Source organism: Corythoichthys intestinalis, chromosome 16, assembly GCF_030265065.1.
Source record: "Corythoichthys intestinalis isolate RoL2023-P3 chromosome 16, ASM3026506v1, whole genome shotgun sequence".
Classification (NCBI taxonomy): domain Eukaryota; kingdom Metazoa; phylum Chordata; class Actinopteri; order Syngnathiformes; family Syngnathidae; genus Corythoichthys; species Corythoichthys intestinalis.
Genome location: NC_080410.1, coordinates 27,876,405 through 27,894,618, shown reverse-complemented (window position 1 = coordinate 27,894,618; position 18,214 = coordinate 27,876,405). Strand labels below are relative to the sequence as shown.

Below are 18,214 nucleotides of genomic sequence, written 5' to 3'. Positions count from 1 at the left end.
AACATTTTTGAGAACAAAACTTTTTGAAGTTGGCAAAAGTGTTTAAATGACAACTGCTTATATTTTGAAATGATGCTTGTTGTGGGGTCTCACATACATAGATGAGGCTGGAGAAGTATCTCTCTCTCAGGTTCTGCAGGACGGAGGCCTCGTTGAGGAAGGTGAGGGCGGCCATGTCCTCCACTTTGCTGAACTTAGGCGGGTTCATCTTTTGGATGTCGTCCTTGTTGACCGTCGCCTTACGGCCGTTGGACAACTCCACCAGCACCTGCGCAAAGGGCACCGCGGGTCAAATTTCTCATCTTGCGACGCCGGATTTCTAGGCTGGTGACCTCGTCGCCCTTCTCCTCCTTGATGCTGGCGGCCTCGAAGCCTTCCTTCTCTGACGGCACCCACACCATCTTTTTGGCTGCCCAGTCGGCCTGCGCCACACCGCTGTTTCGGAAGTCGTTCTGCAAGAATAGGAACTTGCTATCGTCCGTCGCCTGATCCGCCATGACAGAAAGATGCGATTGGTCGCTAGAGGATGGATTGGATTGCTCTGCTTGGAGTGAAGTTGACTTCTCGTTGGGCCTGAGGAACAGACAGCAATTTGCTTTTCAGGTTAAATTTTTCCCAAAGTTCCTATTCTACAAACGTAATGTTGACTACAGTGCCTTGCATTAAAAGTGCTGACGTGGAAAAAAAAGGGATCTAGTTTAAAAAAATTGTTTTTAAAGATTTTTTTTGAAGGTCATATTTTTAAGTGAGAGAATATTCAACTTTTGAAAAAAATATTTTTAAAAATAACAGAAAACAAGTAATATTCTTATGAGAATAAAGTCTAAATTATCGGTGAAAATAATTTTTCAAAAGAAAAAATAAGGAATCTTGTAAAAATGTATTCGATTTTTTTTGTGGTAGGGCTGTGTGCATCTTTTTTAGATTAGTATTTTCCAAGAAAAAAAAAAAGGATTTTTTCATAGATCAAATTGAGTGAATAAAAGAGTACCAATCTTACGAGAATAAAGTCAGTTTTTACTGGAAAAAATGTGGTAAAAAAAGTATTTTTTTTTTTTTTTTAAAGAAAATTGCTAGTTATTTTCCTGACAAAACTAGTTGACTTTTTGAAAAGAAAAAAACGTAATGATCTCAAGTCTTTTTTTTTTTTCAGGATTTTTCAGTTTAAAAACAAAACAAAACCATAACAATAAAAAAGAATTTTGTCCAGTTGCTCATTCACAGGAAGTTACTTACTGCCTTGTGTTGTTAGGCAGTCCATGTTTTGACTTCCTGTTGCAAATTTGCCAAAAAGCCACCACAATGACGGCGCCGACAATCACGCAGAGCTGCCAAGGTAGGAAGCCCATGTTTGGCCTGCCTCAATTTGCTCCTGGTCACCCGCCAAGGGCCGATGGGCCCCTCACGGGCACCGCACTACCTTATAAGGCGCGGTTGGTAGTGGCCTTTGTGTCCAGCCAAGCTTGGCGTTTACACCAAAACGCCGACATGACACGAAAGTGCACCCAAGGATGACTCACAACTCATACCACTGACATTTTTGTGGCATTATACCAGGAAAAACGATTCATTCATTAAAAGATTTGAATCATAAGGAATACAAATGGATAACGCTCTATGAATGGATCCACAAGTAACTCATAAGACTAAGTTTGCATTTTAAATGTCAACATATAGCTTCAAGCCCTTTTGAGTGAGTTCGTTGTAAAATTAAGTAGTTTTAAGAAGAGACTTACTGTGCTCGGGTTGGCTCCTTGGTGCAGGATGAAGCAAGACCAAACTCTCGCAGCAGGTAGATGCCACTGATGAGGAGGAGGAGGACACTCGGGCATAGAACAGGACCACTAGACCGGCCTATTTTGTCCAAATTTGGCAACAACGCAAAAAACACAAAAGTCCTTCAACCAATAAGCAAGTGGGCAAACATTGGGGCCACATTTCATCTGTAATGATTATCTATAATAACATAATCATCATTAAAAATGAATATAATAACTTAAAGATGTAAAATAACACATATTGGTAAGATTAAAACCGAAAAACACAGACAAGGCTGAAAAAGGCATTTCTGCTCTTGCACCCCTCTTTAAAAATAAACTGCTGTATTTTAAGCCAAAAGAACTGTTGTGTTTGATAGAACAATATGTCTATATGCTGCCATGGCAGTTTCATGGCGCATTGAGCCCCCAAACTATTTTTAATTTGTTCGTTTTACCCTGGAGACCCCCGTTTTCAGACACGACGCAACTGCTTTTGTTTCAACCCAGCCATAAAAAGAAGGTAAGTAATTACATTTTGTATTCGAAATGTCTGTCATTTTTAGCTTAGAATCATTAATTGGTGTCTATTTTTTATTTTTTCATTTTTAAAAGACTCAAAAAAATCATTCACTTGCATATTTTAAACTTTTAAACAAATTACCTTACAGTAAAAAAATGGTGTCTGTAAATAAGTAACGGATATCTACTTCATAACTAGAGCTGGGAATCTTTGGGCACCTAACGATTCGATTACGATTACGATTCAGAGGCTCCGATTCGATTATAAAACGATTATTGATGCACCCCCCTCCTTTTTTTTCTCTCTTTTTTTTTTTTTTTAATGTTTTGTACATTAGTTCCAAAATTGTTCAAAAATACTCTCAGGCTACACCACACTACTTTTTCAGTATCAAGTTAACATATAGCAGTAAACAAATATACAAAAATAACATTAAATAAAAAACTCCAGTCCCCATTCTGTATCAGCAGCTTTAAACTACATTCAATTAATTTAATGTTGTGAATCAACCATTAAATTTGTTAAAATTGCTCCCGTTATTCCATAATTTCCCTTTTGTCTACTTTCGACATGTGAAAGTTTTAAAACTATTTTAAAGATAGATTCAAGTCAATATTTTACCGATTTAGGAGTATTATAGATAAAAAGTTAATTAGGTTTGCTTGGAAGGTTCGCTACAACAGCCTTGCAGGGAAGTGTACTGCTTTAAGATGGCGGCCGTTTATAACGCCCGCATCTAGCTTTTTGTAGATGTGCTGCTAACGTTATCGAATCTATAATGCATCTAGTCCTATATAAATGATATCTACCGTAACATTTTGCGGATGTACTTTTGTAGCAGCTTTTCGGCAGCAGTCAGGTATGTTGTTGTGGTTTTTTTATCTCGTTGCATGAGTTGAGCTAGAGCCGTGAGTTGAGCATTGGCATTACCCGAGGGGCCGGGTAATGGGAAGCATGATGTTTAGCTACTCTCGCTCCGTTCCGTCCCGAAGACCGCTGAGTGTTGTGTACTTCCGCTTTACTTCGCATATTTCAGTAATCGGAATTTGGGTGTTTGTGAATCGTTCTCAAATCTTCCACGGCCGAATCGCGAATAATCTAAGAATCGGAAATTTTGCACACCTCTATTCATAAATATTTCTTAATTGTATTTTTTTCTGTTACTGTTGCATTTTCCCCGATATTTTAAATGATAAATAATCGATCCAAACAAAGAATAATTGAAGAAGAAAAAAAAACAACGTTTAAAAGGGTAAATATATGAAAAAGAAAATCTCTATCATTCCTTGATGTCTGCGATTTCTGTATTGCGAACCTTGTTATATTACCATGTTTCACCCATAAAATCCCCCCAAAATACGGCTTTGGCCATTCACAGCTGTGTCTTGACACTCGCTGAAACATGCAACACGGAGTTTTTGGATCTATAGAAGGTACGTACGTGATAATATCTCGTTAAAACCATTGTCTTTAATTATGCTCTGTCATGCGCTCACCTGGAGTTAGGGTTTAAGGGTTTTTTATTTATTTATTTATTTTTAAAAGACCTCCCTTTCAAAAATTTTCTTCCCCCAGAAAATTGAGTTTTTAAGCTTTCCAATGATGTATCACACATGCATATAGGACAATTTTGAAATTTGGCCAAGTTGGGGCTACTTCAAGTCACCTGAGTGATTTTCGCCATATATATATATGTATATATGTATATATATATATATATATATATATATATATATATATATATATAATATAAATAACAAATTATTTTAGCATATATATTTTTATCTGATTTGCAATATTGCATTTTGTTTTATTTTTGTTTACAAATAAATTAAAATAAAGAATTAATTAACAAAAAAAATCGCTTTAAAAAAAAAAAAACATTTATCGTCATCCAATTCCCGCCCAAACAAGTGAACCCGGAAGTTACCTTGCGACGTCAAAAAAGGCGAGTTTGTAGTTTTTTCACGTTATTTGCATTGATTGGCGACAAATCTCTACAGCATTGTTGCTCCTGCTGATTTTATATTTAAAGTATAACATAAAGTGTATCTTTGTTGAATTTAACGTCACCTGTGCCTGCACATTTTAATTGACTTCCGCTCGTCAACCCGGAAGTTGCTTGTTGTTGTTTGTTTGGTCTTCTTCCGGGCTCTTTGTCGTATCTATGGCGACCATTCCAAACAACTTCTCTTCCGGTCAAGTTCTCCTCAAATTGGCGTGGTCATGTCGGCCACTCCGGAGCACAACCACGACCCTTCCAACAAAGCCTTGACAGTGTTTAGCGGTTCCTCCCCGGAGGACGTGTCCCACGCCCGGCGGCTGTGGAGCTCACTGTGCATGCCGAGCCCGCTCGAATCTCGCCTGGTGTCGGCCGACATCCCGCAGAGATTGCCGGTTTCCCGGCCGGAGCGAATCATTCAACCGGAACCACCTCGCACCGACGTGCATAACCTTTTCGCCGCACAGCAGAGGCAGGAGGAGCGGCAAAAGTACATGGGCATGGCCGCCCAGAGGAAGGAGACGCTGGCCCTGCTGCGGCGGCAGAGGGAGCAGAGAATCCAAAAGGAGTTGCTCTCTGCGGCCTTCAAACCCAAAGCACCCAAAGAGAACAAAATCCCTAAAAAGAAGTCGAGCGAGTTGAGTGTGGAGGAGGAGATGGTCAGACAGCTGGACTGAACCACGAAAGGTGAAGGCCCTGAACGCACCGCAATGAAACTACAGTCGACCCCTGCATGTCACTAGGGCAGCCACAAAAGATCCTTTTAAAAATCAACTATTCAGAGATTATTTTTACAACTTTTTCCCCCGTTTTCATTGTTTTAATTAATGTAAACAATAACTACTTTCGAGGGACTCCAAAAGAGATTTTGGACCATTTTTAAATCAACAATGTCTCTGACGAAATCATCGACTATCAAAATAGTTGACGAATTATTTGACAATCTAATCGCCGATTAACAGTGGCAGCCCTACACGTCACAGAGTTCATATTCAAAATTAAGGTTAGGCATGTGCCGATAACCAGTTTCAAGGTATACCGCGGTATGAAAACGGCACGGTTTCAAAACAGCAAACATTTTCAGTCATACCGGTCCTAAGGTATTAGCTACAGTGCCCTCCATAATTGTTGGCACCCCTGGTTAAGATGTGTTTTTTAGCTTCTAATAATTTTTTTTATTCAAATAATATGTGACCTTAATGGAAAAAAAGAGAAAAATCCAACCTTCAATACAAGTGCATTTATTCAGTGGGGAAAAAAATCCCACATAAAGAAATAATTATTTGACATCAAATAGTATGTGTCACAATTATTAGCACCCCTGGTGTTAATACTTTGTACAACCCCCTTTTGCCAACAAAACAAGGTCTGGGGACTGAGATGGCTGTGGGAGGAGCTTAATTTTGTGTGTGGTGAACAATTTCTGTGTAGATTTGGCCATATGTTTAGGGTCATTTTCTTGCTGAAAGACCTATTGACGACCCATCTTCAGCTTTTGGGCAGAGGGTGTCAGGGACGCGGGCAGGCAGGCAGGTTGTGTGGACCCAAATGCAGGGAAAACGAAAAAGGCAGCGAGGCAGGTGGCAGTGAACTTAAAAAACGTTTTAATAATAACTAACAAAAATCACAAAGTACAAACAAAAAGACAATGGATCAAAAGGCAAGGTTCAAACCAAAACTTACTTAAACAGAGGGACTGGTACACGAGGGCGTTGACCGGACTTGAAATTGACGTTCGCATAGACAGACATTGACATAGACAATGACGCAACAAGGAGTGACAAGAAACTGGGTCATTATATACGCAGACAAGGGGTAACGAGACGAGGAACAGCTGGGTAACACAGGTGGATGCAGATTGCAGGATACACTGGGAAAACACACACAGGTGAGAGCAATGGGTAATCACAGGGACAAGTCACACAAGGAGAAACCAAACACAAAACCTAACAGAGGGCAACAGAATTTGATTTAAAATGTCCTGGTATTTCAAAGCATTCATGATGCCATGCACCCTAACAAGGTTCCCGGGGCCTTTGAAAGCGAAACAGCCCCACAGCGTCACTGACCCACCCCCATACTTCACAGTGGGTATGAGGTGCTTTTCAGCATGCGCATCTTTCGTGGCACGCCAGACCCACTTAGAGTGTTTGTTGCCAAAAAGCTCAATCTTGGTCTCATCTGACCAAAGCACACGGTGTCTACCGTGCGCAGTTTCATCAATAAGTGTAAAGCCCGTGGCACTGTGGCTAAGCTCCCCAGATGTGGAAATAAAAATTGATGAGAGATTTCAACGAAAGATTTTGTGGATGGTGGACACAGAACTTCGGCTAACATCCAAACAAGTTCAAGCTGTTCTGCAGTCCGAGGGGACAACAGTGTCAACTTGTACTACCCGTCGACGTCTGAATGAAAAGGGACTCTATGGTAGGATACCCAGGAAAACCCCACTTCTGACCCAGAGACATAAAAAAGCCAGGCTGGAGTTTGCCAAAGCTTACCTGAGAAAGCCAAAAACTTTATAGAAGAATATTCTCTTGTCAAATGAGACAAAAGTAGAGCTTTTTGGGAAAAGGCATCAACGTAGTTTACGGGGAAAAAAACGAGGCCTTCAAGAAAAAAAACATCAGCACAGTAAAACATAGTGGGGGTTCCCTGACGTTTTGGGGTTGCTTTGCTACCTCTGGCACTGGACTGCTTGACCGTGTGCATGGTATTATGAAGTCTGAAGACTACCAACAAATTTTGCAGGGCCTAGTGTGAGAAAGCTGGGTCTCTCTCAGAGGTCATGGGTCTTTCAGCAGGACAATGACCCAAAAACATACTTCAAAAGCACTAGAAAATGGTTTGAGAGAGAGCTCTGGAGACTTCTAAAGTGGCTAGCAATGAGTCCAGACCTGGATCCCATAGAACACCTGTGGAAGGATCTGAAAATGGCAGTTTGGAGAAGGCACCCTTCAAATCTCCTGGAGCAGTTGGCCGAAGAAGAATGGTCTAAAGTTCCAGCAGAGCATTGTAAGAAACTCATTGATGGATACCGGAAGCGGTTGTTCGCAGTTATTTTGTCTAAAGGTTGTGCTACAAGGTATTAGGCTGAGGGTGCCAATACTTTTGTCCGGCCCATTTTTTTGTGTGTGTAAAATGATAATGATTTTTTTTTTCATTCTCTTTTGTGTTTTTTCATTGCAAGCAAAATAACTGAAGATATTACTACCAAAGCATTTGTAATTGCAATCATTTTCTTGGAGAAATTGAGCATTATCTGACAGAACTGCAGGGGTGCCAATACTTTTGGCCAACAGTGTAGACAAAATCATGTAAGTCCTACGAAGTACAAACATTTTACTAGCCAACAACTAATCATGGTCATATCATCGAATAAAAAAATGTCCTTTCAAATTACTTCAGTGGGTTTGAAAAAAATATATATGAATGATTCCAAGATTTTAAAGTCATTAATAAAAACATTATTGACCCTTTCTTCAACATGTTGAATTTATGCCCCGTCCAGACCTATAATTTAAATGCTTCACAATGTTCATATTGTAAAATTGTGTTCCCTCTCATTTTAGTTCCACTCCTGGATAACACCTTAGTAATTGTATCTTACTGGCCCAGTTTTGTACGATTTGAACTTGTTGCCATATTAGGCTAAGGCGTGAGCAAATTGACTGTTGACTTCCCGACCTACTTGAACTCTCCTTTCCTCATTCATCCTCCGCCCAAAGTTGGCCAGGCGAAAGTTCCGACACAAAGCTCTTGAGCCTTTTTCCTAGTCCGGCCGGATTCTGCGGATAAGGAGACCCGTGCAGGGTGGAAAAAGTCCAAATATGCCCTGAATTCCTCCAGAGTGCTCATTTGACTTCATATACAATGTCCACTTGCCACTTCTCCTTTTTTAGTTTCAAAAGCAGGGAATCATCATGCTTCAGTGCCCTTAACGGAAATAGGCGTCCAATCCATTTTGATCGTTGCCAACCCTCCCAGTCAAATTGGATTGGATGCCTTTTGGCTTCAATGGCAGTTAGGGCTGTCAGAAATGATTACCGTAATTTTCGGACTATAAACCGCTACTTTTTTCCTTAATTTTGAATCCTGCGGCTTATAGTCCAGTGTGGCAGTTGATTTTTTTCTGGGTTAATCGGTAACACTTTATTTGACAGTGGCATCATAAGACTGTCAAAAGACGGTCAAAAATATGACATGACCCTATTATAGGCATTACTGAATGCTTATGACAGATGTCATCCAGCGTCATCTGGCAAATTATGTCGCTAACTCCATTTATGTCCAGCTTGGATCTATTACATCCATTCTAAAGTGTGATAATTTGCTGGATGACACAAAATGACATCTGTTATAAGCATTCATTAATGCTCATGACAGTGTCGTGTCATAACTATGATTGTCTAATGACGCCACTGTCAAAGTGTTATCAAATACCATAACTAGCAATTAAGGAAACATCTGGAACAGTAACTGACTGGCACAGAACATGAATTTTGATTGTTATTTACATCTGTAGCGCTGCAATGCATGCTAAGAGGCATGTTGGACAACAACAGTGTTTGCAGCCAATTGGTTTAAAGCTTTATGGTGGTTCATTTGGTCTTATGACAGTCTTATGACGCTGCTGTCAAATAAAGTGTTGCTGTTTAATATATTTTGGTGTAAATATCCCACAATACAGTGAGGACAGCTGCGGCTTATAGTCCAGTACGGCTTATATATGAACAAATGTGGTTTTGGTGTCAAATTTGGTGGGTGGCGGCTTATAGTCAGGTGAGCCTTATATTGCGGAAATTACGGTACTATATTTTGCAAGTCGATTAATCATCGATTTTTTCTTTTTTTTGATGAGTCGACTTGTATTCTCATTAGGTTCATGTTGGCTCATATCAGCGGAATGAGCGGATCATACGTGTTATTTATCATCTGACTTTAGGCCTTACGTTTTAGATGAAAACATATTGGTATCAAAACCGATGTGCTAAAAAATGATGGAGTAGCAATATCATGGAGCATGTGTATGGTTAATTACCTGCTTTCATTGTGGAATACAGAAATCAGAATAATAATAATTATTATTTATTTTTTTAAATTCAAAACTAAATATAAAGACAAAATTGGAATATTTAGTTTTTTGGTATTTAAAATATATACATATATAATATATTTTTTCAAAATAAAGTATGTCGTTTTTTTTTTTGTTTGTTTGTTTAATTTTTCAAAAAATTAATAATTTTCCTTTAAAAAAGTAAAATGAACAAGCACTAGTGTGCCACAACACACTACAGGTTGAAAGCTGTGCTTGCATGCCCTCTAGTGCAGTGGTTCTTTACCTTGCCAAAGGTACTGAACCCCACAAGTTTCACATGTGGATTCACCGAACCCCTCGGAATTAGATAATAAAGCATTTTTTTTTTTCAAATTCAAAACTGATATATCTAAGCTAGCAAGCTAATATTTTTGCAAATTCCCGTTCAAAATTCTTCTCACTTTGACAGCATGTTTTATAAACAGGTCAAAATTTGAGACCACGCAGCCCATTGGTCTGCTGTATTCCCTCATAAAAAGTGTGGATCAACCTTCCACTGAGCAAACCAGTTCCTCCTCCCATCAGATCGAGGACTAGCAGTTAAAAGAAATGGATTAAGGCTGTAAATTAGTAGCAAACCAGTCCAAAACCTGGTCTAAAAAGCCACTTTTTGTAGATTTAATCTGCGTATGAAAATAGGGCTCTGCGTTTCTGAACCTTCGCCGAACCCATTAAACTTACTCACCAAACCTCTGGGGTTCGAGCGAACCCAGGTTAAGAACCACTGCTCTAGTGGTTAACTCGTAACCTACAGCCAGCCAACACAGACACCAGTAAGTCCGCAATTAATTAATCAGCCCTGATAAAAAAAATTAAAAAAAAAAAAGTAAATCGAACTCCACAGATCGATAGATGCTGACCCATGCTACATGATTACCGAGTTTCAAGGCTATTGGTTCATAAATGACACAGGAGTAGGACTTCCAAGTTAGTGTCCACAAGAAGAAGAACAACAACTACTTGAGTGGTGTCTTGACAGGCCTTCAACCAATGAAAAAAAGAGATTTACATTTTAGGAGGCTAAAAAAAAGTGGATTTGGACCTTTTTTTGGTCCAAAATGTCTCTAAAGAAGTCATTGACGATCAAAATAATTAGATTTAAAATAAATGAATCTATTAGACTCCAGTTGGCAGTTTAAAGCCAGGAGCGGAGGTCATAATTGAAGCTGTTGTAATGTTGCATGTTTACCATCAGGTGGTAGTACTTCTACACACAGCAGGATCAACAGCATTTATCAATGTACATTACTTCTTATATGGGTTTAAAAAAAAAAAAAAAGCACATGACAACTAGAAAATGTTCTTTTTGATGTTCATATAATATTTTTTTTCTCAACTTTTTTAAATTGAATTTTCACACATTAATGGGATGGGTACAGGCAAACACAGCAGCCATAGAGACAAGTGAATAATAAAGTTTTGAGACACAAAGTAACCTTCTCTCTGAAAAGCTCTGTTTTGATAATGCGGCTGCTAGCTACATTCACTAACAGACGAGCATTGTACTTCGACATATTTACGTAAAATAAATGCTAACTGCACGTTTTTTTGCTTTTAACCAAAAATCGAGACTGTTTTAGGTCCTTATCTATAAAGAATTTGGGGGCTTAAGCATTTATTCACAAGAATTTTCACTGTAAAAGCTCTTTTTACATAAGTCGCCTGCTAACTACATTCACTAACAGACTAGAGTTGTACTTTGACATGTTTACGTTAAATAAATGCTAACTGCATTTTTTTTGTTTTTTTTTTGCTTTTAACTAAGAATCAAGACTGTTTTACGTCCATATCGATAAAGAATTCGGGGATTTAAGCGTTTATTCACAGGAATTTTCACAGGAAAAGCTCTGTTTACGTAAGGTGGCAGCTAGCTACATTCACCAACAGACTCGCACTTCGACATACTTACGTAAAATAAATGCTAACTGCATTGTTGTTGTTTTTTGCTTTTAACCAAGAATCGAGACTGTTTTACGTCCATATCTATAAAGAATTTGGGGATTTAAGCATTTATTGACAATTATTTTCACTGGAAAAGCTCTGTTTACGTAAGGCGGCAACTAGCTACATTCACTAACAGACTAGCATTGTACTTCGAGATAGTTATGTAAAATAAATGCTAACTGCATTGTTTCTTTTTATGTTTTTAACCAACAATCGAGACAGTTTTAAGTCCATATCTATAAAGAATTTGGGGATTTAAGCATTTCTTCACAATATTTTTTTCCGGAAAAGCTCTGTTTACATAAGGCGGCCGCTAGTTACATTCATTAACAGACTAGCGTTGTACTTCGACATTTTATGTAAAATAAATGCTAACTGCAGGTTTTTTTTGTTTGTTTGTTTTTTTTGCTTTTAACCAAGAATCAAGATTGTTTTTTGTCCATATCTATAAAGAATTCGGGGATTTAAGCATTTATTCACAATAATTTTCACTGGAAAAGCTCTGTTTACATTAGGCGGCAACTAGCTACATTCACCAACAGACTAGCATTGTACTTCGACATAGTTATGTAAAATGAATGCCAACTGCATTGTTTTCTGTTTTTTTTTTTGCTTTTAACCAATAATCAAGATTGTGTTACGTCCATATCGTTAAAGAATTCGGGGATTTAAGCATTTATTCACAATCAATTTTACTGGAAAAGCTCTGTTTACTAGCCTGGTACACCAGACTCACCGCTGTTGCAGCTATTGAGTCTGGCCACCATTCAGCGGATAAAATTTCCAGGGCGTAGCAAGCCACAGCAAACAGACAGCGGAGTGGACCAATCAGCGACGGGCGAACGTGACGTTAGTAAAGCGACGAGGGACTTGCAAGCGGAATTGAACATACGAGGAGAGCGGAGTTTATTCAACATGGCTAGTGTGAGACAGACTGTTGTCAGTGACTTGTGTCGATGTGTTTTTGGTAATTTAAAACTGATTTTACCGTGGATTGGAACATATTCTCGGCGCTCCTGTTCGCCATCTGTGTTGTTGAGACGACTTCCGACGCGGAAGAGTGACGTTACTCATTAAGAACACGTCACGCAAATAAAAGAATCTGATTGGACGGTTGATTTTGTGCTTGCTCGAGAGGCCGTTAATGGGCTGGGTCCCAGACTATTTTCACAGTGTTTGAAAAATACAGGGAGAACAGTCTGGCCGTGCTAGGCAATCTGTTTACATAAGGCGGCAACTAGCTACATTCACTAACAGACTAGCATTGTACTTCGAGATAGTTACTAAAAATAAATGCTAACTGAATTGGCGTTTTTTTTTTTGCTTTGAACCAGAATCGAGACTGTTTTATGTCCATGTCTATAAAGAATTCAGGGATTTAAGCATTTTTTCCACAGGAATTTTCACCAGAAAACCTCTGTTTACATAAGGCGGCAGCTAACTACATTCACCAACAGACTAGTATTGTACTTCGACATAGTTACGTAAAATAAATTCTAACTGCATTGTTTTTTTTTTGTTGTTTTTTTTTTTCTTTTAACCAAGAGTTGAGACTGTTTTATGTCCATATCTATAAAGAATTCGGGGATTTAAGCATTTATTCACAAGAATTTTCAAAGAAAAAAACTGTCTGTGATTCCACTCGGACAGCTTTGACGGCCTCGCCAACAATGCAGGCCCCCTATTTATCGGCCCCGCGCCCCGTGTCCTGTCAATACATTATGGAGTCTACGCGCTGTTATATCGTCCGCACCAATGATGAGACCAAACCTACGCCCTTGGCACAAACCACCGACCACAGTGAGAAAACTCGCCCAGAGAGCTCGACTGTTTGGTATATTACTAGCCCAGTAGTACCTTCGGAAGTCGGGCAGAGCCAGACCTCCGAGAGATTTAGGGAGCTGAAGAGTGGATCTTTTTTCATGCGAGCTTGTTTACCCCCCCCCCCCCCCCCCCAAAAAAAAAAAAAAAAAAAAAAGGAAAGAGTTAATCATCTGATCATGTGTAGTGAAAAAAGATTTGCGGACTACTCAAGGAACATGTTCGAATATGTAAAGAAAGCGAGGTAGTATCGTCATTTTAATGAGGTTAACCCGACTCAGTAATGACAAACGGAATGTGGACCACTTAATTAAATCTAATTTAAAACGGTCAAAAAGAGGTTGAAAGTTTTTGGAGAAAAGTTAGACAAAGATTTTGTCATAACTATACCAAGATACTTCTGCTCACTGTTCGTGTTCTTTAAGGGAAAGAGAGACTGAGGAAGATTCTCGGCTAGTAAATTAAGAGGAAGGTATTCACTCTTGTTTAAATAAATTCTATACCCTGACAATTTGATGGTCATATGATATTTAACATTTTCATCTGTCTTGAGTTTGATTGCTGAACATTTCAATCATTGCAAATGCTCATGTGAGGCTAATTAGTAGAAATGATGATGCAACATGTCAGCAATAGTAAAATAGCCCAAAAAAGTTCTGGAGGGCTCCAAATGTGATGACACTTTTAGTAGCTCATGATTTTCTGAACTTTGTTAAGACATGCAGACGGTTCTGAGGGTAAGTGTTGCAGATTTGGGTTTGCTTTAGGTTTTGGACTCTAGGGCACTGCTCCATCTCAACACACGTGCCGATGGGCCTGGTCAGCTGGTGTGAATGCATTGGTCTTGCGTGAAAAACGGCACGGAGCGGTCGTAAAACGTGTCTCCACAAATCAGCGGGACTCTAGACAGAAAATACCCGAGCAACCGCAGTAAAAGTAACACGCTGAGTAGTTTTACAGCATGCTGCTTGTGGCGGCGGCCTTGGAAAATGATGTTAGCGACTTTGAACCCACCTTTGTATCCAAAATAGTCAACAATCGCTTTCCATCATGACAGAGTTTGAAAAATGTGCCCCCAAAATGGCTGATTTTAATTTCTGGCACATGTTTATAAGACTTTTTTCCTGTGTCCTGTTATGATTGGCATGTTCAACAAATTTCAAGGGGATTGGGGGAAACTGGTTGCTTCACCAATGGATGTATCGATTCCGATGTAATGAGAGCAAATTTCGATGATCGAAAAACGATGTCTGCTTGAAATCAATAGAGAATTTGCAAATCATAACTTTGTTTGGATGTTTTTAACTCATTGGCTGCCATTGACCCTGATAAAGAGATCGTTTGATCGCTGCCAGCCGCCCAGTCAAATTGGATTGGACGTCTATCGTCGTCACTGGCAGTGAAACATGATCATTCAATTCCAGCGATCACAGTTGAAATTGATTGGAAACCTATCACTGTCAATGACAGTGATAGGTTTTATCATTTTTTAATTGTTTTCAGTTTATTAGATATGTATAATATATTTTTTAATAGATAAAAGAATGCTACAGAATTGACAAAGTGACTTTTTGAGGTTATTTAAAAAAAAAAAAGATTTTTATGTATTAAATATACTATATAAACTAGGACTGTCAAAATGATCGCGTTATCGGGCGGTAATTAATTTTTTAAATTAATCACGTTAAAATATTTGATGCAATTAACGCACATGCCCCGCTCAAACAGATTAAAATGACAGCAGTGTAATGTCCACTTGTTACTTGTGCTTTTTGTCTCCCTCTGCTGGCGCTTGGGTGCGACTGATTTTATGGATTTCAGCGCCTGAGCATTGTGTTATTATTGACATCAACAATGGCGAGCTAATAGTTTATTTTTTGATTGAAAATTTTACAAATTTTATTAAAACAAAAACATTAAGAGGGGTTTTAATACAAAATTTCTATAACTTGTACTAACATTTATCTTTTAAGAACTACAAGTCTTTCTATCCATGGATCGCTTTAACAGAATGTTAGTAATGTTAATGCCATCTTGTTGATTTATTGTTATAATAAACAAATACAGTACTTATGCACAGCATGTTGAATGTATATATCCGTCTTGTGTCTTATCTTTCCATTACAACAATAATTTTCAGAAAACTATGGCATATTTTATAGATGGTTTGAATTGCGATTAATTACGATTAATTAATTTTTAAGCTGTGATTAACTCCATTAAAAAAAAATTCTAATCGTTTGACAGCCCTAATATAAACATGTTCAGTCATTGCCGTCTACTGCTGTCAATGGCAACCAGTGTATTAATAATGACTCATATATGGTGTTATTGTTGGGTCTAATTAAAACATTAATTAATAGAATACTACAGATTTGAAAGTGATTTGTGAAAGTTAAAATGGGTTTTTTATCTATAATTTTGTTTTTTTTATACGTACAATACAGCATCTAATAAATAAACATCATTCATTGGTGTCTTCTGCCGTCAATGGAAGCCAATGAGTTAATTATGACTTGTATCTGTTTTTATTTGTTGGGTGTCATTAAACCAGTCCTTCCCAAGTAGTGGGGTGGGCCACTCCAGGGGGGGCGCATGTGACCTCGGGGAACATATTTTTTCCCGTACTAGAATAAAGTGAAATTGCACATCCACTCAGTGGATGGCTGTGGCGCTCTCATTTTCAGCGTGTGCGCAGTATTTTTGAACCAAACAAGAGCACACAGCAAACAGCAGGAGCTAATTTGAAGAGCTAAGACAAGGAAATATGATGAAGCGTATGTGGTGTTACACACATGTTTAAGAGTACCTTTATTGTAAGTTGATATGTATTACTTTTTTATGTGAACAAGGACAATGCTATGCAGAGGTGTAATTATAATAATTTTATAATTTCTTTACTTTTAATAATTTAAAAAAATAAAAAATAAATATGCTTGCGCAACACCCGATTCATATTCCGTTGAAAATTCTTATGATCCCTGAATTCTTTACAGATATGGACGTAAAACAGTCTCGATTCTTGGTTAAAAAGCAAGAAAAAAAATGTGCAGGTAGCATTTATTTCACGTAAATATATCAAAGTACGATGCTAGTCTGTCAGTCAATGTGGCGGCCGCCATATGTAAACAGAGCTTTTCCGGTGAAAATTCTTGTGAATAAATGCTTAAATCCCCGAATTCTTCATAGATATGGACGTAAAACAGTCTGGATTCTTGGTTAAAAGAAGAAAAAAAAAAACGTGCAGGTAGCATTTATTTTACATAAATATTGCGAACTATGAGGCAAGTCAGTAAGGAAACTAGCGGCCGCCATATGTAAACAAAGAGCTTTTTCCGTTGAAAATTCATGTGAATAAATGCTTAAATCCCTGAATTCTTTATAGATATGGACGTAAAACAGTCTCGATTCTTGGTTAAAAGCAAAAAAAAAAAAAAGTGTAGGTATCATATATTTTACGTCAATATTACAAAGTATAATGCCAGTGCTGTAGCGGCTAATTTCTCCCATTGATTTTTTCACAACATTTCAAAATGCATGCATGCCACGAAAAGTATAATAATTACCTTGAATCCTCAAACAAATCACTCCTGAGACAATCCTTCCTGTTGGTATGCAGTACAGCTTTCGTACGTTTTCAACCTAAATCAGGCGTTACATCACTGCATGTGACCGACTGCTAATAAATGAAGCAGAGTGTGGGACGGCTCCCTTCGGGAAGGTGTGACGCAGTCAATGGGGAATATGCCATGTCAATACATCATGAAGTCTATGATATATCCAATTTACAATGGCCGCAGAGAAACAGAAAATAATTGAGAAGCACTGCATTAAATAAAACATCATTCATTGCCATCAATGTTAGCCAATGAGTTAATTATGACTTGTATCTGTTTTTAATAGTTGGGTGTCATTATATATATATCGATAATAGAATACAGAATTGAAAAAGTGATTTTTGAATGTTTTTTTTTTTGGTTTGTTTTTTAGATAATTTTATCAAACTGTTTTTTTTTTTCATATAAAATGGTCTTTCATTGCCCTCTACTGAATTAAAAAGCATCATTCTTAATTTGGTGTTTGCGTGTTGATGACAGGCCAAATCGTGGAAAAATATTCATTTCATCATTATACCATGATACCCTGCTACATGTTGTCAAGGCCTAAGTTTCTAGGACTACAACTGAATCAATTTTTCATGTCCATCCAAATTGGTGTGAATCCGTGGGTCGAATGTCAGGTGCCATTTTTGCTAACTTTCCATAATAGAAGTGGACGCAATTGGTGTGATGGTGTGCTACTTTCGAGCTGAGAGTTTTCTCTGTTTCGTTTGTTGCAGTCTTGATTGGAGTGGTAAAGCGCTTGCCGCCACTTGCATCATCGCCATGGGAGCACCGGGACAGAGCTGAGAGCCCGCGGGAAACGCAACCAAAAAAAAAAAGGAGGAAGAAGAAAAAGTTGAGTCCACTCAAAATTTGTTTTAGAGATGATGTGTCACTTCACTTGAAAGACTTAACTGATGACTACTTTTCATGGGAGACCTCCACACACAGCAAAACTGATTGACAGAATGGAAGTGCTTTTTAACTCGCTCGCTCCTGGGAGGGCTTCAGTGCCATTAACAACGATAGACGTCTAATCCATCTCAACTGTGAGGGGCTAAACTACCAACGGTGCATCAGAAATCCTTCCCTTGTGTTGCCTTATTCTTCCAAAATGGATTGCTCAATGGCCTCAAAAAATCTGCACAAAATATCCAATTAAGAAAAAATAAAAGTTTATTTATTTATTAAAAATAAAAACAAGGCAAAATTATCTTTCCCAGTCCAAATGATTGAATGTCTATCGCTGTTAATGGCAGCATATGGTTTAAAAGAGAACATTTCATGTCTATATTATGTCAAATAAAATAATTTTCTAATGTTTGTAGAGGATTGCCATTCAAAAAAAGTGACAACATGCAGGCTTTCAAAGTTGTTTGGAGATTAATAAAGCCTGCCGAAATCTCTGAGCCAATTTAATCCCGCCTGTTTACAATCTGCCAGCGTTATGTAACCCACTAAAACTCA

At 38.2% G+C, this 18,214-nt stretch overlaps 2 protein-coding genes across 3 annotated transcripts in view; one reads left to right on the top strand and one right to left on the bottom strand.

Annotated features, from left to right (window-relative positions):
• Nucleotides 1-4,500, bottom strand: part of LOC130931809 (myosin-11-like) — a 25,089-nt gene extending 20,589 nt beyond the window's left edge. Inside the window, exons 1-4 of one of the 2 annotated variants that reach the window (XM_057860904.1) lie at nucleotides 4,354-4,500; nucleotides 1,737-1,854; nucleotides 333-573; nucleotides 98-268 (exon numbers count right to left, since the gene is read on the bottom strand). In XM_057860904.1, the coding sequence (XP_057716887.1) occupies nucleotides 98-268; nucleotides 333-497 (336 nt within the window). In that variant the 5' untranslated portion in view covers nucleotides 498-573; nucleotides 1,737-1,854; nucleotides 4,354-4,500. Of the gene's footprint in view, nucleotides 1-97; nucleotides 269-332; nucleotides 574-1,236; nucleotides 1,361-1,736; nucleotides 1,855-4,353 lie in introns of those variants that run through there. The other variant, XM_057860903.1, reaches the window with a different exon arrangement.
• On the top strand, nucleotides 4,341-18,214 carry hoatz (HOATZ cilia and flagella associated protein). Its single transcript, XM_057860910.1, has 2 exons — nucleotides 4,341-4,969; nucleotides 17,485-18,214. The coding sequence occupies exon 1, from the start codon at nucleotides 4,507-4,509 to the stop codon at nucleotides 4,957-4,959; it is 453 nt and encodes a 150-aa protein (XP_057716893.1). The 5' UTR covers nucleotides 4,341-4,506; the 3' UTR covers nucleotides 4,960-4,969; nucleotides 17,485-18,214.

What these genes read in the sequence shown, in the direction of transcription:
- hoatz (XM_057860910.1), top strand. Translation starts at nt 4,507, where the DNA reads ATGTCGGCCACTCCGGAGCACAACCACGACCCTTCCAACAAAGCCTTG.